This window comes from Vigna unguiculata, unplaced genomic scaffold (assembly GCF_037176805.1).
Source record: "Vigna unguiculata cultivar grain cowpea cultivar isolate G323 ecotype 2 unplaced genomic scaffold, ASM3717680v1 ptg000389l, whole genome shotgun sequence".
NCBI classification, from domain to species: domain Eukaryota; kingdom Viridiplantae; phylum Streptophyta; class Magnoliopsida; order Fabales; family Fabaceae; genus Vigna; species Vigna unguiculata.
In genome coordinates, this window is record NW_028197024.1 from 15,001 (window position 1) to 32,500 (window position 17,500).

The following is a 17,500-nucleotide window of genomic DNA, read 5'->3' on the forward strand; positions in this document are numbered from 1 at the left end:
GCAGCGGAGAACAGAGCAGTAGCACTAGCTAGGAGAAAGTGATCCCGGGCGCTACGAGGAGCCGAGATGCCGTCTTCCTCTTCTCTTATTTACCCACTTCGATCCGGAGTTCTAGTTAGATTATTGGATATGATTCAATACTTGCCTATAGATCCTTAGGATGGGAGTCCTTCCTCTACCTATAGGTAGAGTTACTACGGACCTTAGTATAGCTAACTAAGCTATTTCATAACCTATTGTTTGAAAAGTTCTGTTATATTATGAGTTGCACGCAATGACGCTAACGAGCAAGGCTCTTCTCCTTGACAGTCGAGATTCCTCGATTGACTAACAGTGATGAATCTGATATTCATGAAGGGGCCGATAGTAGTACACTGTGTGGGACGGGTCCTTACTAGAGAGTCGGTCCATTCTATTGAGATCCGCGGTTTTCTATCGCATAGCTTTTTTCTTGTCTTTGAAAACTGTTGACATCTTTCCTTTATCTAATGTCTTTTATCCACATCCATTATCGGGTGGCTTCGTCTCTGGATCCCCATCTTTTTTAGAGATAGTCCTTCTTCGATCTTTCACCGTATTGATATTCTCTTCACCTCTTTCCTCATTGACATTCTCTTCGTTCCTTTCCTCTTCACCCCTTTTAGCATTCTTTTGCTCTAATGTATTCTGATCTTCTAATGTAAGGGTCTTCTTTCGTGATTCTACTCCCTGCTGGGCTATTCTACCTCTTTCCTGTTCCAGCTTAACTAATTTCAGAGAAAGAGCATGATTCTCTTTTTCTAAAATCGCATATTTCTTTTTAAAATTATTTCAGACTTTTGTACTAATGTTATTTAGACATGACAAGTCATTGATATCAAGTGGATCTGTACCTACACATTTCCCAGATTCATCCAATAAGGACTTCCTCTTGATGTTACCGATAGTTCTAAGAGTTGTAGTACTATCTTTCATTTGAACCTCAAGTTCTTTCCAATCGGGTCGAAAATGAAAAGTGACCTTCTCACTTATAGTTTTAGAGGGGTTGGCGTACTGCTCTTCAAACCATTCAGGAGTTATAACACTTCTACCCGCTCCCTTGAACTTGAAGACCTTCTTAATACCTTCAGATTCTTCTGTGGTAAAGCAATAGCATTGAGGTGCTAAAAAGTATCCCTCCAAGATCCTATCTTCTAATTTGAATTGACCTAATACAGAAGAGGAAATATCTTCCTCCGGAAGAGGTTTACCCAGGACAATAGAGTCGGTGTCTGTATAGAAGCAATCTTCTCTTGATATATACTTGTACATATAGATCCTAGCGCTGGCTGTGATCGCAGCGGATAGTTGGACCGCGGAGTTCTTTTGGGGATCCCAATAAGAAGGCCCCTTACCCGAATTGGTAAGATAAGATACCATGTATAGATCCTCTCTAAGAAAGACTTCGTCTATAAACTCTTCGCGTCTAAATAAAAGGTCACGTCTAGATTTCTTGCATATCTCGGTTTTTGTGCTTTGAGGATTGATGCCAAATCTACCATAGAATGAGTTCATTAGTAATTTATATACAAAAGAAAGGGCATTATTTCCCATCTTTTTAGCATTGGATCTGCTTTCAAAGAGAGAGTTCACGTAGCCCTTGAATGGACTTTCCATCTCCTCAAAGAGGTATCCACAAATAGGTATTATAGTGTAGCCTATTTCTTTTGCATACTTGAGCTCCTCACTATAGTAAACCCCAACAAAGGTACCAGTTGGAAAGAGAAGAGTGCCATCCTTATTCCGATAGGGTAGAAAAGGTTTCTTTATACTCTGGGGGCATTCAACATAAGCTTCAATGAACCCAAACATGCTATCTAATGGAATGGATTCTAAATCAGAATGCCAGACCGGTATACCCCCAGGCATTGGGAATTCCTTCATAACAAACGGATAGAGAGAGTTCACATCATAGTAGTATAGATTTTGACCGTATGGGGTGTATGTGTCGGTATGCCCACCGTAATATCCACGCCGAATAAAAGTATCCATCCTCATTCTGATTAGGGATGTGGATACTGTGCTTCTTTTCATCGTAATATTTCTCACTAAAGAGACTGAGAGCCAGTGAGGCTGTTGTTAGCTTATTGACAATGTCGGCCTGGTAAGCCTTATAATAGATGTCCTGGAAGGTCTGCATAATACCCCCAAGCAGAAGAATATCCTGCTTCATATAGTCTAACAAACTCTCTTTAAGAGTACTAAGAGTTTCAAGTCTGACATCCTCATAGGAAATAGAACCTTTAGAACCTAACTCTGGGCATAGATTCTTAGCAAGGTCATCTAGTTTGCCGGGGAGTAGACGTAAGGAGTCTCTGAATGTAAATAAATGCCTATTCTTTGAATAGACAGCAATCTCGTAGAGTATATGGTCTCTCATAAGGGGCTTTACCGTGTAATTAGGATGATATAATGCTAGGTGCTTCAGTAGGAAAATACCATCGAATCGACCTAAGTTATGAAAGTAGATAGTTTTAGCCGAGCTATTTTGTCGAGTAATAGACGCAACCCTCAAGAGAAAAGATTAGAGCATTCGGGTGCTCCTTTCTTCAAAGGTAGGGAATACTCTTGAAGAGTAATCTTCGCTGAAGTAAGTATCGATCCTATCAACCCTAACTTGAATCCCCGGATTCACCACCATGACACCTACCGCATAGGGTACATGAAGATTCTCGATCATTATGGTCTCAATATCGGCCACCAAGAACGGCTTCAGGCCTTTATTCCCCGATTTCCTAGGAACAGTTATATACTTAGAATACTCTCGAGAAGTAGAACGAATACTTTTCACAGGTAAATCGGTAATATCGAATTCGCCAGAAGCTGGCTTAAAGCATTCAGAGAGAACCTCCTCTAGCAACTCCTCTTTCAAATGAGTAAGTGGTTCTTTGATAGCATTTTGAAAATGAGCTCAAATAGCTATTCTAACAACCGAATGTCCATCATAAAGCTCTATTCATTTTAATATACTATTCTACACATGAGCATATATATCAGACTTAGAAATTGGTGTACCATCATCCAACGTTAAGGGAATAGATTGTTTATTTAGTGGTTTTGCGATTACATCATTTTCTCCGATTTTCAAATAGAATATGATATTTGCTTTCGCGTAACCTCCTATGACAGGATAAACATCCTGTACTAAAAGATCCATCACACTTAGGCTGAGGAGGTCTGTCTCGTGGACCGATACAGGTTCTGTAAACTCCAAAAACGGAATTAGTAAACTAGGGTGGGGGAATATCAATTTCTTACTAGATAAGGACTGAATACGGTGAAATAATGTTTTTCAGTTGATAGAGTACGACAGTCTGTCGTGTACGGAACATTATGCCTTCCCCAATCGCCAGGGCTTTTCATCATCATGATTTAATGGTGTATACAAGATCTCCCTTGGAGTTGATTCCTGAACTTGACCCACTTTTTCAAATGATTATCAAATCTCGTGTCCTTTACCTCATCATCATCATCATCGGGAGGTCCGCAGACTTCCATAGTATATAGTACATATCTTTGTTTGAACTGCTCGATTATTTTCTTCCAACCTGCTACATTCCCGGCCTCGGATTGAGGAGTGCCTCCAATTTTTAAGAACTCATCTAGAATATTGAGTGATATGATCTTATCATCAAAATGTTCCATTGAGTAATATCTTTGACTGTGGCCAGTATTGAAAACAGGTTTGATAATATTTGTATAAATAAAGCGGTTAATGATTTGAAGTGGGGTCCCCTTACCCTTAATTACATTTAGATAATAGACAGGCAGAGCTTCACAATTCTTTGTATTAGTTATGAAGTTGTCGTGCACTGTATACAGAGGAAAAGGATATTCGTGCGCGTTGAACGCTATAGACATAGCTATTTGAGCATCTTTTTGATGAATGAAGTTCACGAATGTGGAGGCCCGACTTTTTCTCTTATCCCGTATATTAGAGGGAACCGTAAGGGTGACATTATGAGGCTTTCTCAAGTTTTTGTCGAAAACTCTAACAGAGTTTTTTTCCATCTTTTTATAATCCTGAGAGGTGCTATAATATTCTGCGCTGTACAAGACAGGTCGCTCTAGGGAAGAGCAGATCCGACCTACCAGGCTGATCAGCTGGATCAATGTTTCCATATTACTATATCTTAGTTTCTAAAATTGGTAGCATAGAGCCGCCAGTTTTGAACATTCCTTTGGCAAGACGTCCTGACTAAGATTCTCTATAAGATCCTTAATTGTGCTATTCATTGTTTTACCATATAATATAGGCATATAAATACCCTTCACTATTTTCCTAGTTATGACCCGATCCCAAATCAAGCCAAGCGCGGCTTTCAGGCTCTACTAAATGAGAATTCCCGACTCTTAGTCATCGCTCTGTGAAGGAGTGGGCGAATAAACATCCGGCAAAGGCACAGCTAGCGCACGGAAGGTGACACCAATCACACTCCTGGCTAGGCGCACTCTCGTCGATCCACCACAAAGGTGAACGACGTATTCGACCGAGTTTTGAATCAAAGAAAGGAAAGGGGGTCCACCAGCAGATTATCTATGTGCAACTAGAGATGCGGTCCGGTTCGAGCATATCCTCTTTCATATCCATATCTCGCAGATCCAGATTCTTCGATTACATACCTATCAGCAGTAAGAGATCCTGTTCCCACTCGAGAGCTTGTTATAGGTCAAGCAGTAACATCGTACCTCTCCCACATGAGGTCTAGAAAAGAGCTTGACATACGAGACATGTCGGAGAAGGCATCTGTTACTAAAGAAAATATCATTTGCCAACATTCCCTTGGGTATTCCCCCTTAAGAAAGAGGCCTTAACAACGAAATGAAAGGGTTTTGAGCAGCTCATTCGCTTACAGAGAACTCAGCTAAAGAAGAAAAGGTAGAAAGAAATCTACAAGTTACATCGAACTCTCCTCCATATGCTTTTCTTAATCTTTCCCGTAGGAGAGTCACAGATGAGGAAATTGCATAGGTGACCGGGGAACAGTTGAAATGCCTTATTTTATTTCCTAGAAATGGAGTTCTGAGTTTCGCTTACGCTTGCAACTAAACTAGATTCAAAAGCAAATCCTTCCTCCTCTCCCTATCGGTCGAGAGCCTCATATCTCTTACCTGGGATTATACCTTCCTCTAAGAAGCAGGGGTTTCCTTAATCAATCATATTCTATTACGGAGAGCAAAGAGAGAAAGTCACTCTTCTTATCGTTCGCCCACTTCACTTCTCTTGAAAGACAAGACAGGGAAGAGGTTACTATGTAGCTAACGGGAGAGGTATGAAGATAGATTGCTAACTTATAGGCTCAGGAACTCCAACTACAAAACAAACTCTGAACTACACTATTTCAGTTCCTTTCCTTTCTCTTCTCTTCCCGAGAGTCTTACTTCACTGTCGACTTAGTAATCAATTCCATTCCATATTCCCCTATTTTCCTGTGACTCGGAATTACAAAGTATACTTTAGCTTTAGAAAATAGGCTTGAGCAGAGCCCTTCCAGTTCGAGTCTGGGGAGTTGCTGAAATGAAAATGATAATTCAAATGCATTCCTCAGGCCTTAAGCTTGAACTCCGAAAGCGAAGCGAAAAGCCTTCTTCTTCTCGTTCCTGCCCTGCAATCAAACTCCATAGCGTTAGCGCAACGGCTTTTTAGCGTTTGCGCCCCTATCTTTCGCCTTTAGCTTGACAGTAGGAATGTGATCTTTGCCTTTAAGCTTTGAGCAAGACACCTTGGCAGTCTAATCTATAGAACCGGATAGGCCAATTAGTGAGTGTGGTTCAATAGCATTTTCTCTTGTTTCATCAGTTGCCATTGGTCCTGTCGTATAAAAGGCATGGCCTTGTGTAAAGGAAGAAAACGGCGCTATCGAATCCGCATTAGCGCAAATCCGATCTTTTCGGGGTTGAAGGAGTAAGCGCAGCTATTCAATCCGCATCTGGCTTGACTGCTGGAAAAGCTTGACCCTCTTCTTTTCTTGTTCACTCCACCATCTGTGGAAAGCTTTTCACAAGGATCATTTTTGCAAGATTAGGTCTCCTTTTCCTGCTCAAACGTTCGAGTTAGCCGCTTTCCGACACCTGGTCGAGTTTGTGAACTCTAGAGGTGAACAATGGAATCAGGGCACTCTTTGGCCTGAAAGGACAAGGTTTGCCTTTGATTGATCCCAAGAAGAAGCTTTTCTCCGGCATTGACCTTGATTATTTTGAAGGTCATGTCGGTCCGTAGGGTGGGGAAGGCAACTGGTAATACGCTAATATAGTACATAAAGCCTGAAAGACCCTATACTTGTACAGGGCTAGAGACTAGAGGCTCCCCAGGTAATCAATCTATGTTAAACCTCCCAGGTAAGGGAGAAGAACTAAGACTGGCATTGGCTGAAATGGAGCTTGCCCCAGGTACGAAATGCCTGCAAGGGAAGGACATCGGTCTGTCCCCGACTCCTCTGAGACTTAGACGGATAGACTCGTTAGACACGCTATTAATGGTATAAAAGGTGGGCCCCCAGACTGTTAGCTCGCCTGCGCCCAGTACTCTTTCACTTTATGGCTAGCCTTAGAAGGAGCTTTTGAGCTAAAATCCTTATTTGACTAAGCTTGATCACTGGCTTGAAAACATTAGCTTGATTGAACTGCTTTTGACGTACTTGCAGGATATAGTGAAACTGCCTCTCCTCCTGCTTCTATCGCTTCTATCAAAGCTGCTCTATTTGAATCCCCTTTCAAGTAAGTGGTCAGCCTTCGTTAGTGCTTATGACTGACCTGGCACGGGCTGGCAGAGAGCTAACAATGGTTGTAAGATAAATGCCAAGAGATGGAATGGAAAGGCTGACCACTATAGAATGGAACTCCCGAGGCTGGCGTGCTTTAAGACTCAAACTCTATGGCTAGCAGAAAAGAGGTAAGGAGACTGCCCTCTTAAGATAAGAGTTCGCTGGCTTCTTTTCTTTCTTCTTCCTGCGGGAGATAAAAGAGCTTTTCCAATTTGAACACTTGAAATAGTGCTTCCTCCGCCCCTTACTGATGGATTGACTTTGCCCACTGAAAGGGATTCAAAGTCAAAGGCTGGAAAACTGGAATTGGATGATATGCCAAAATAGCACAGGAGGAAATATTCTAGTGAAAGCGAAGCACTAACCTATGCGTCTACATCTCAAAGAAAGACTCGGCTGTAAGACTGCTTGAAAAAAAAAGTCCAATTCAACAGGCGTGTAACTGGTTGAGCAAAGGACTGCAACTCAATCGATGGCTGGAAACTAGGAATGATCATATGAGAGTCTTACCCTTACTGGCACTACTCCTCCCAAAAGGGGACTAGGCGGGCTATAAGGTACATAACTAGAAGATAGAGGCAGGAAACTCAACTGAACTTCCTTAATCCCGGCTTCGCTAAAAGCACCTCACGGTCCTATGCCTCGAAGCTTCCTTTCTTAACTGGACGAATAGGAGAGTCAGAAGGGCTTGGCTGATGGACTAGTTAGAGTTTTTGGACGAAAGAGTGAAAATCAATCGAATCAAAGACTTGTTGCCTAGGAGTTTCAAGCTTAGCTCGTCTTTCCTGCTATGATTCCAAACAGAGTAACTATTTAAGCTCTTTCATTCCGTTAAATAGTTTCTGCCGTTGCAGGTCCTTTCTTTATTCATGCTAAATCTGAACCTATTTTCAAGTCTTCTTAGTCTGCATCCATTACTTCATCCCTTTAGTACGAAGGGATAGCTATTCAAAGCAAAGATAAAGTGGTGAGCGGGATTTTATGCTTTCTTAGCCTAGTCTGTTAACGGAGGAGAAAGGTCAATCTCGCCCTTCGGGCAACACCAAGGCAAGATCGATTCAAGTCAAGTACAAGCCAAAGCCCAATTGCAGCTACGCCTTTTCATAAAGCCCTTCTTTCACCCACCAGTATGAATGGACACTGATTTCTTCTTGCGAGCCCTCTTAGTCTTAGCCCACATTTTCGACATGCCACAAACATTCCGCACAGCCCTCTGGGTTCATAACTAACCTTAACATAACAGAGAAAACGGCACCTAGATTCACCCTGTCAAGCAAACTGGAGGGTTCGCCTCCCCTTGGAACGGCCCTTTCGAAACAGCATTCTAGCAACTTCGTTTTCATCCAGCGTTCTCACCAACCAGTGAGCCGTCACAGAGTCTCCCGCTAACTCATGCCAAACCCTTATGAAGGTATCCGACTTTTTCCAATTCAGCCTTTGTGACTTCATCAGTCTACCAATAGCAGCATGCCAGTACTTTGCCCTAACTACGAAGCTTGAGTCCTGTCTTCGCCCGTGAACGCAACAGGACGCGGTCGTCTAACTCGACTTCTGCAGCGAGTCTCATTGCAGCTCTCTCCTGCAGTAGTGATGACGGTTCGCCACACCAGACATCACATCCCCTTGAAGTGAAGTGGAACTTCAATTGCCACAAGAGAGCATCATGGCATTTCTTCCGTATGAGGAGTGGTAACAGCACTCTAGCCCGGTCTACCACGCTAAGTGTCCCAATGACACATCGACCTCTACCGTATCGCATTCTTGCACATGCATAGGTAATAGTGAGATCCTGGGCACCATCCTTTTCAGCCCTTTCCTTTGTCTCACAATGCCCTCTTGGCAACGTAAGCCATCAGTCGTCTGCACAATGCACGACGGACCATAGCCAACTTCCCAATCTGCGTCTTTCAAGCAGCCATCGAAGCCCAAAGCCTATGGGTCATTCAAGACCATGCCGACTGACTATGTGCCGAGAGCTCCTCCCCCGAACCCCTTCTGTCCTCCTTCGTCTTGTGCGCCAGCTACGTCCTCTACTGAATTAGGATATTTCCTTTCTACGTCCCAAAGAATGGCTTTTTTGGCATGCGTCAAGACCAAGCTACGGATGAGCGACTAGCGCGAAAGCGCATCCCTTTTCTTCTTGCTTTAGCTTATATTTTTGCATGCTAATAAACTGACCTAGAAGCTTCTTTTAACACGCCCTTTGACTAAGGAAAAAAAACGGGCATACTAACGAACTATCTCCATATAGGCCTACCACTTGTCTTTGCTTGCTTACTTCTAAAGCAAACCAGACTGAAGAGAGTAGAGAAAGACTTTTTTATTACGTTATCCAGAATGCGATGCCCCAAGGCAAGAAAGTAGCAATCGGCTTTCAATCCTATGATTTGACTCGAATAGCTAATGTAAGATCTTCCATATGGTTCTGTAAATAAATCAACTCTGTCTTGGTAAACCCAATACCTTGTCTTTTCAGCTTTGAATCCAACAACAACCTTATAACATCATCGTGATACTGACCAACATTAGAACCCGAAGTGAAAGACTTAGCAATCCCCGACAGCTGACTGTATAAATTGTTCCAGAACTGCTCAATAGTACGAGACTTACTGGAATCAGCTCCAGTCTTACAGCTGGTGAAATGGATCAAAAGCCTGTCTTTGTCTTTCTCGGGTTTTAACCGTTCACCACGACATCTACATACATTAACCCATTAACGGAAGCCTTCTTCTCGTGTCGTGAAAGTCCTTTGCTCAAGCCAAAAAAAAGGGATCAAGGAAGTACGAGCTAGTAAGATGGTTAGACCCCCCCGGGAAGAACCCAGAGAAAGTACCTCTACAACAATATCTATTGTCCATACAAAGACTTGAGGTGACTAGCCTTAGCTAACAGCAGAGGTATTCTCTTTGCACTTGCTCCAGACTATCTTGCTTGGATCACCGCTACCTCACTCCCTATCCGATTCTTCTCCTCAGGATATTCTATCTATCGGCTTATTCTCCGACAATAGATATTCGGAGTATCCCCCTATGAGTGGATATTAGTTACAAAGGAACTAGTCTTAGGACACTTGAAGAGGCAGAATAACAAGCAGAAGCAGGCAAAAGGCTAAAAGCCAGGCTTTAGGAAAGATTCACTACGTATCACTATGAATATTCAGTATGTATTTGAAGTTCCACTAATCATTTGCGGGAAATGGGTGCTACTCAGATGCTTCGCTGACATAATATTCATTTGTCTAAAACGAACCGCTACTCGAATCCTAAACGGCGGGAAGGGATCGAAGAAGAAGTTCCATTTCCTTTTCATCTCATTAGATCCTATTCCCAACATCGAGTTGTAGTTGCTATCCTTGTATCCGTCTTCTTCCCAGTTGGAGTACTTTCATTCTGGAATACTAGTTCCTTGGGCTTGGGGATCTAGTCCCACTTCCAGCCTGTCCTCTTCTCTTTCCAGGAGATTGAGTTGGAGTTTCATTCGCCAGTTAGAGTCCTTCTGAAAAGAAGGCAGTTGGAAAGCTGGGGATCCATACAGTTGAATAGACACGAAAGCGACAGGATCAATCTTTCATAAAAAGGTCTTTTGATAGGGCAAGTTAGATCTTTTCCTGCTTATGAGTAAGGGACGGTCTCTTTTCCACCTGTGAATGTGGTGAAGGTCCTAGGATACATCTTTTTCTTTTCAACAAGCCTTGAAAGCAGTCTTCTCTTTCACTCTGATTTAGCAGATAAGCTTCAGAGTCTTGTGAACAAGGAAACTGACAATATCAACTTACTTACGATATAATAAACTCATACACTAGCTCCAGGCTTTAAAGAAGAGAAAAAAGACCTGGCTTCAAGGGCTTTAGCTTTGAGGAAAGAAAGATCCCAAGCTTATGCTGAATTGAGAGGATGTGCCTTGGTCTTCTGTGAGTTCCAGAGATTTAGATCAAGGTAGTTCAGTTCTACGAGGCTAATTCCATTCAGTCTTGCTGTGAAATAAGCTCTAGCCAACCTCTGCGGAATATAGTAAGTGTACCGCGAGTAAAGTAAGGCGGTCAAGCGCACTCAGAAAGATGACTTTTTGAAACGTTGAAGATTGAGGCACAATTGTCAAAAAAAAGCAAATGAACTATATTCTTCGATCCATGCTTTTTGTAACTTCCATGGGTTTTGCGCATTTTGTCGGATCAGAAGGAGAAGCTATAATGACCACTGGTAGAAATATCTAACTTTTTTGGATCTCTTTTTTCCCGTTCGAATCTTTTTTCTCTCTGGGTAAATAGGCAAGCGACAGGGTAAAAGACATCTTAGGAAACCATTCATTTCCAGCCTGCCTTTCCTTTCAAGGGATTTCTTCTGACCCTGGATTCAAGCAGGGTCAAAGGATGGGGCAGGGGAGTTTGAAACACAAAGCAATCAGGTATGGTGGCTGTGCACCACCTTGAAGGGCTGAGGCAATGAAATGAGTGAATCCCTACGGCTTCTTAATATCCGAGTACGGGAAGAAAGCAGTCAAAACAGCTCATAGACAAAAAGTTTCGCCAAAGCCAACCCAACTACCACCCATTCGATTACCGGGAGTCAGAACATTCGGTCAGGGCCAGCTGGCACAAACAGAAAGAGACAAAGCCCTCACTCTACTCTGGCAGCCCTTTTCCCAGCGTAGACAGAGGGAGTTGAATCGGGAGAATAGCCGAGTGTACAGGGTACGGTACGGGTCGAAGAGCGAGCTTCAAGTTCAGAGAATCAGTACTGGCATTCCTCCTCTGTTCTCTACTAAGATTGTAATAGATTCGTGCTTTCTCTTCCCCGAGGGAACGGAACTAGCACTCTCATTCCGAGCCACCTATCCAGTATGTGAGTGAGCCCGCCCTACGGATCCCCTTTGTTCCATTGGAGAGGGGTCCGCCCGCTTAGTTTCATAAGTATAAATGATTTGGGGCACAGAATCTGCCGTAGATGTTCCATTTTCTAATTTTCATTCTCATATTTCTCATCACATGAATGAGACATAACTGCTTATCATAAGAATAGTGAACTAGAAATCATATTTTGATTGGTTTGAGGATTCCGACCTTGAACTAGAAGAGGTTCTGTTTTCTTTGGACAGGCAACCCCGGAAAGAGAGATCGGGATGATGGAGACTTGAAGAAGTAGAAATAAAATAAGAAGGGTCGTTCGTAGATCAGCACAAAGCTATTGATCCAAGATGAGTAACCGAGTTCTTCTTCCTATGGTTGACACGAGAATCCCTCTCAAAGGGGATGAATCAGATTCGATCTCCGGGCTTATAACCAACCTATGAACAATGGTCTGTCTCGTCTAGTCGGTCTCCTTCTTGGCATCAAGAGTCGTCAGTAAAGGCCCTGGCATTACCATCGGGAAATCTAGGAGGACAGCTCGCCGAGCCTATGGTGGACGTCGGTTGGGTTGTCGACGATTACGACCATTCAAAGGCATTTTTCCATTAGCTGGAGTAGGAAGGGTGAAGATAGGAAAATAGAAGGGCTGACGTCGATAAGTTATTATATATAATTAAGATATAGAAGGCATTAGGAATCTGGGTGATCACGCGCTTCACGTGGTATTGAGACTGACCAAAATGACCGCTTATTTCAAACAGCCCGGACCATCGCTTTTATCGTCAACAGAGACAGCCGCTCGATAAAGGAGGAAGTCGGCTTTGGGAAAAAATCATTCCTTTGCCGGGCGCTAGTCAAACCTTTGTAGTAAAAAAGGGCAAGTAGCGAGGAGGAGCAGTTAAGGGCTTTGTGGTCGTTAACGGGAACAAATGAAGAGGAGCACCGCACCCCCCGCACTCGATTGGCTAATCAAAGTCAAAGCGGCTAGCTTATTTTGTTTTGAATGGGTCACCAATAGAACCGTCGGTTCTTGAGAATCGAACATCGGGACCACCTTTCAAGTTACCCGGTCTGGTTCCAAACCTGCCGTTCATTCAACACTGCTACAACCGGAGCACGCATTTGTCGACCGGCAGAAGTGCTTTTTAAGTTTGTTATGGGTTCCAACCAAAGGCCCCCATGGACTTGGTAGCAGACGGTTCGGACGATGGTTGTGTCCTGAACCCAGTCAGCGGTACATCTCCTATCTCCTAGAGAAGCGGTCTGAACAGCTGCGAGCCATTAGTTTCCTGGAGAACGGCGGTACCATGGGCAGGTTGCTGATACTCAGGAGAAAACGCAGAGGCAACAGAAGCAAAGGCACGACCGAGACGGAACCGCCGATCATAAGTTCCAGGTGGGAGATCTACTGTGGTTAAAGTTGCCTAAGGAAGGGGGGGTACCAACCGCAAGCTTAAACCATTGCGGGACCATTCACTCTGCAAGAGAAGGAAGGGGAGAATGCGTTCAAACTAGAACTGCCCGCCACCCACCCCGTCTTCAATGTTGATCAGCTGAGATTGAAAGAGCCCTCCATCTTGGATGAGGCGGCTGAACCTGAGGTTGAGTTGGAGATCGACGACCTCATTCCTGATCGACAGCCGGTGTTAACCGAAGACCGGCCAAAAGAGAGCCCGAAGAAGAGGGAAAAAGCTCTCTCTACAGAGTAGGGTGGGAAATGTTCTCGCCACAGAAGCCAAGTGGTTCACGGCTGAACAGGTACGGAAGGAGAGAGAATTGCTTTTGTTGAAGAAGCTTAAAAAGAAGCTCTTGCTCATGAATCCCTTTCCGGTGCAGATGAAGAAATATGCTGTTTAGCTTGGGACTAGGGCTTGTGATCCTTCTCTTAACGGTAGAACAAAAATAACAAAGGAGCTCTCCTATCCTAAGCAAGCAGCGGAGTCGTAGACCATTGCTTTAATGAAAGACGGGATGGGTTCCTTCTGATCCTAAGCTGTGAACTCATGGTCAAATTCCGAGGTGGGCTTTCCCTTCTCTATGGTAGCATGGTCTTCTCCTAGGGTTTCTCTTGGTGAAGGAAGGGCTACTGGAAGCCTAGAAGGAAAAGAAGTCTGGGCTGGGGAACGAAGTGACTTCCGGATCCGCATTAACTTATTAATTAAGGAGTTTTCCCGACTCTCGGCTCCTCTTGCCTTTGTTCCCGTGCCCTGGTGGAGTCCCTAGAACCTTAAACTTAAGGAGCATTCGACTGAGATTAGATTAGTGGGTAGCACTTGTTGAATTGAATAAGATGTTCTTGCTCAGAATGAGGGAAGGTGGGATCCTATCTTTAGGAAAAGAAAGGCCTAACGAAAGCTAGCACTCTTTTCAAGCCTATAGCCTATATATGAATTCTTCTCCATCCATATGGGAGTTCCCCGCCAGCCTGTGGGAGTGCCACTATCAATAGGAAACAGACTTCTTTCTTATTCTATCAAACAAGCAATTAAATACCTGAGGATATATCATATTTTACATTATTAATCTAGCATTGGACTCTTACCTGGACTAAGAACACTTCTAGTTCTAACAATACGTTCCATAACGAGCTAAACGTGCTACCAAATGAAATGGTCGAAGGTCTTTTCAGTTCTCCTTCCAATTGCTGCAGTACTAAGGCCAGTTCTTACAGTTGGAGTCCTATCCTAATAGAATCCCTTACCAGCCGAGCTTCCCACTATAATAAGCGAGTTGGAGAAAAAAGGTAAACCTATCCAATAGCAGTCCTATGGTAAGCAAGCTCAGGTTCAGTATACATAGGATATGCTTTTTCCTATCTCTGCTCTGGTTCAGAACCCTATAACTAACTAGGATTCCCTGGTAGAGCCATAGATAAAGATTCTTTTGATGTCTTCTCCGCTTGAGAGGGAAAGACGGCTGCTCTGTGAACAACCCTAGTTGCTGGTCCTGTTCCTGCTGCTAACTGCCACCTCTGCTCCAATACATAAAGCAGCTGAAGCTATTGATTGTAGCAGCTCCGTCCCATTCATCACTGCTTTATGTGAAAAAGAAAAGAGCTGCTCCTCTCCGATCTAAGCCCTCTCTCTAGTCAGAAATAGCGTAAGTAAGTGAATCAGGATAGATCGACAGGCCAGCAAAGGCCTTCTACCGCAGCGGGCCCACAGGCCTATGCCAATCTCTTAGGGCAGGTTCTCTTTCATCCGTCTTTCCTAGGTGCGCATCTCCATCTACTAAAAGTAAGGGTGGTTACCATAGATAGATTGGGTCATTCGTAACCGATGCTTTAGCATCAACTACAGCTCTTTCATAAACTACAGCAATATCCGATGTAGCACATTCTCCCTCTTTCGCATATCCGATGCTTTGCAAGCAACCTTGGTGTCAGCATCGTCACTTGTCCTAGAACAACCCTGCCTATTCAAAAGAAGTACCTCACCTCACTTACGAAGAAGTAGTGGGAGCTGGGCTCTCGATTCAGTTGGATAGCCAGTCTACCTAGGTAAGAGTGACGTCGACCGGGTATCCGAGAGGGGCACAATGCAGGCTGGAGATCATCTGGTAAGGAGAATCCCCAGGCTTTAGATAGTTTAGAGGGACTAGGCAATGAGCCCGGATAATCGAATGGAACTCTTCTTTCAGAACCTTTCTAAGGTCATATATGAATAAAGGTTCTATATAAACGATCTGACAGGACTCAATGGAGTTGCTTTTAAAGCGAGCGAGTAGTCTTTGCCAAAGTTAGGGGCTTAGATATCAATTTAACAATGAGAGAAGTGTCAGAGTTCGAGAAGGTAATGGAGTGAAGTACGTAGCCCTTAGGAAAGTGCACGAGAAAAGGAAAAAGAGTTGTGAGTTTGACTTTCTCTTTTACCACAATAAGCCGTGTAGTTACCGGATCGGGACAAAGAGTCGGAGATAAACAGAGTCAGGTCGATGAACAGAGCCGATATCGACACCGAAATAGATCACTGTCTTTGACGCTTCTAGGCAATATGCCATCGATTACCTCAAAACTACTTTGAAATTCAGCATGACATAGGTACCTACTTCCAATCTTCCTTGAGAGCTGGGATAAGTACGGAATTTCACTCCGGTGGAATCGCTTCTATCCTTAGCCCGGTACCGAGGGAGGGCTTTCCGAGACCAATGCTATCAAGAAGTCACTAGACTGACTATTATTGCATCGAGAAAGAGTGAAAAGATCTCCCCTCAATAACTTATGTTATTCTTCTTCTTTTTTGCCGCTAGCCCTCCCTCTCTTTCAACGCTTGGCCACTCGATTGCTATTGTCGCCTTGGAGCCCGCCCTTGGCTGGTTTCACCCCTTCTCTAGTAGCCTTGCCTGCAACCTTGATAAATTCTTGTGTTACTTATGAATGAAAGGAAATTCCTTGCTTTAGAAAAGAGAAGAGCGCCAACGGCAACAGCTAATTCATCTAAATCAATGGCACGTGGGACAGGTGAGGGAAGGGCGGGATGAAGCAAGCAGCCAATCCCTTGCTGGGCTGGTTAAAAATTGCAGCATCAGTATTCATCTTATAAACACCATGGGGTGGGGCCTGCCAACCTATAGGTGTTTGCACTATTTTTAGCTTCTCCTTCTTATACTCTTCGAAGAAGCTGATTGCTTTGTTCACCACATCCACAGGATAGTTCTGTATGTCCTGGAACAGCAGCAAATTTATATCACTCCATAAAGCCCATGCAACTACTAGCATAAGTTCCAGCTGCTCTTCATCAAGACACTTCCCCATCTCCTTCACCCAATCTGAGAAGTTGAGAGCCTGCATCTGTTGAGTATGAAGGGCTAATGGGCAGAGTAGCCAAATGCCAGATGCCCAGGGGCAGCCCTTTAAAACATGAATGGTAGATTCAGGCTCCATTCCACATCTGTCACAAAGCAGGTCAACCTCCACCTTTCTTTTCCCATTTAACTCGTCTTGCATAAAAAAAAACCACCTAAATCCACATCTAAAAGGGAGCCCGCGAGAAAAATGCCTCCTCTATGAGATCTCGGTGCTACTGCCCAGCCCCACCTTCATTTTTTTCGAATTACGACTACTCGACTTTTTTTTCCTAAGCTAAGGGGAGGAGCTCTTCTTGCGTAGTATACCTTTTACCATCAATTTCAGGCTCGTATTAATAACCAGTATAACCCCGGACCTTTTGAGCAAGCGCTATGGAGATAGCGAATGCTAGCGTTAGCCCAGCCATCCACATTGCAAGAGCTCTGGGTGGGTGTTCTTTCCATTGAAGCTTCACTGGCCACCTCCCTGGCTTGCTCACTGAGGTGGTCTACTAGCTGCCTGACTTCTGCGGAATAACTTGCCGGTTCCCCGATTTGCGTTGCCTCCGCCAGCTGCTGTAACTCAGGGATGCTTGGGGGTGTCTGTGCTAGACAGTCCCACCATATCGCGCACCCAAGATATAGCGCTGGTAAGATTAAGCTGAGAACTTCCGTGACGTGCTGCCCTTGCCCCGACCCCGCCTGAGTGCTCTGTTGCCCCAGGTGTACCTGTAGCTCTCTGGTCTTGACCCACGGCCTAGGAGCTTTTTATCTCGTAATGCCCCGTAGGCCTCTCTCGGGTGACCTAAGCATTTGGTACTTCGATCTTTTATTAGGTTGGCGCCAGGTAAAGTAAATAAGGGGCTCAAGAATCCATTCCCGCCGGCATCTTAGTATATGCCATTCCTTCCGTTCCTAGGAAATTCGACCTGAGGCCAAGAATCTGTATATGAAAAATCACTAGATGACAATCGAAGTCCCTCTTTCTTTATTCAAAAAGGCTTTTCGCCCTCCACTTTGTGCCTTGAGGCTGGCTTTGAGGAAGAAAAGCTGCTGTCAACTCCAAAACCTCTGGGTCGGATCCTGC

The 17,500-nt window shown here is 44.1% G+C and overlaps 1 protein-coding gene across 1 annotated transcript; it reads right to left on the reverse strand.

Moving 5' to 3' along the window:
* Positions 1–16,063: 16,063 nt before the first annotated feature.
* LOC146873791 (uncharacterized) lies at positions 16,064–16,510 on the reverse strand. The gene has a single exon (XM_085669665.1). The coding sequence runs from the start codon at positions 16,508–16,510 to the stop codon at positions 16,064–16,066; it is 447 nt and encodes a 148-aa protein (XP_085525791.1).
* Between the last annotated feature and the right edge of the window lie 990 nt (positions 16,511–17,500).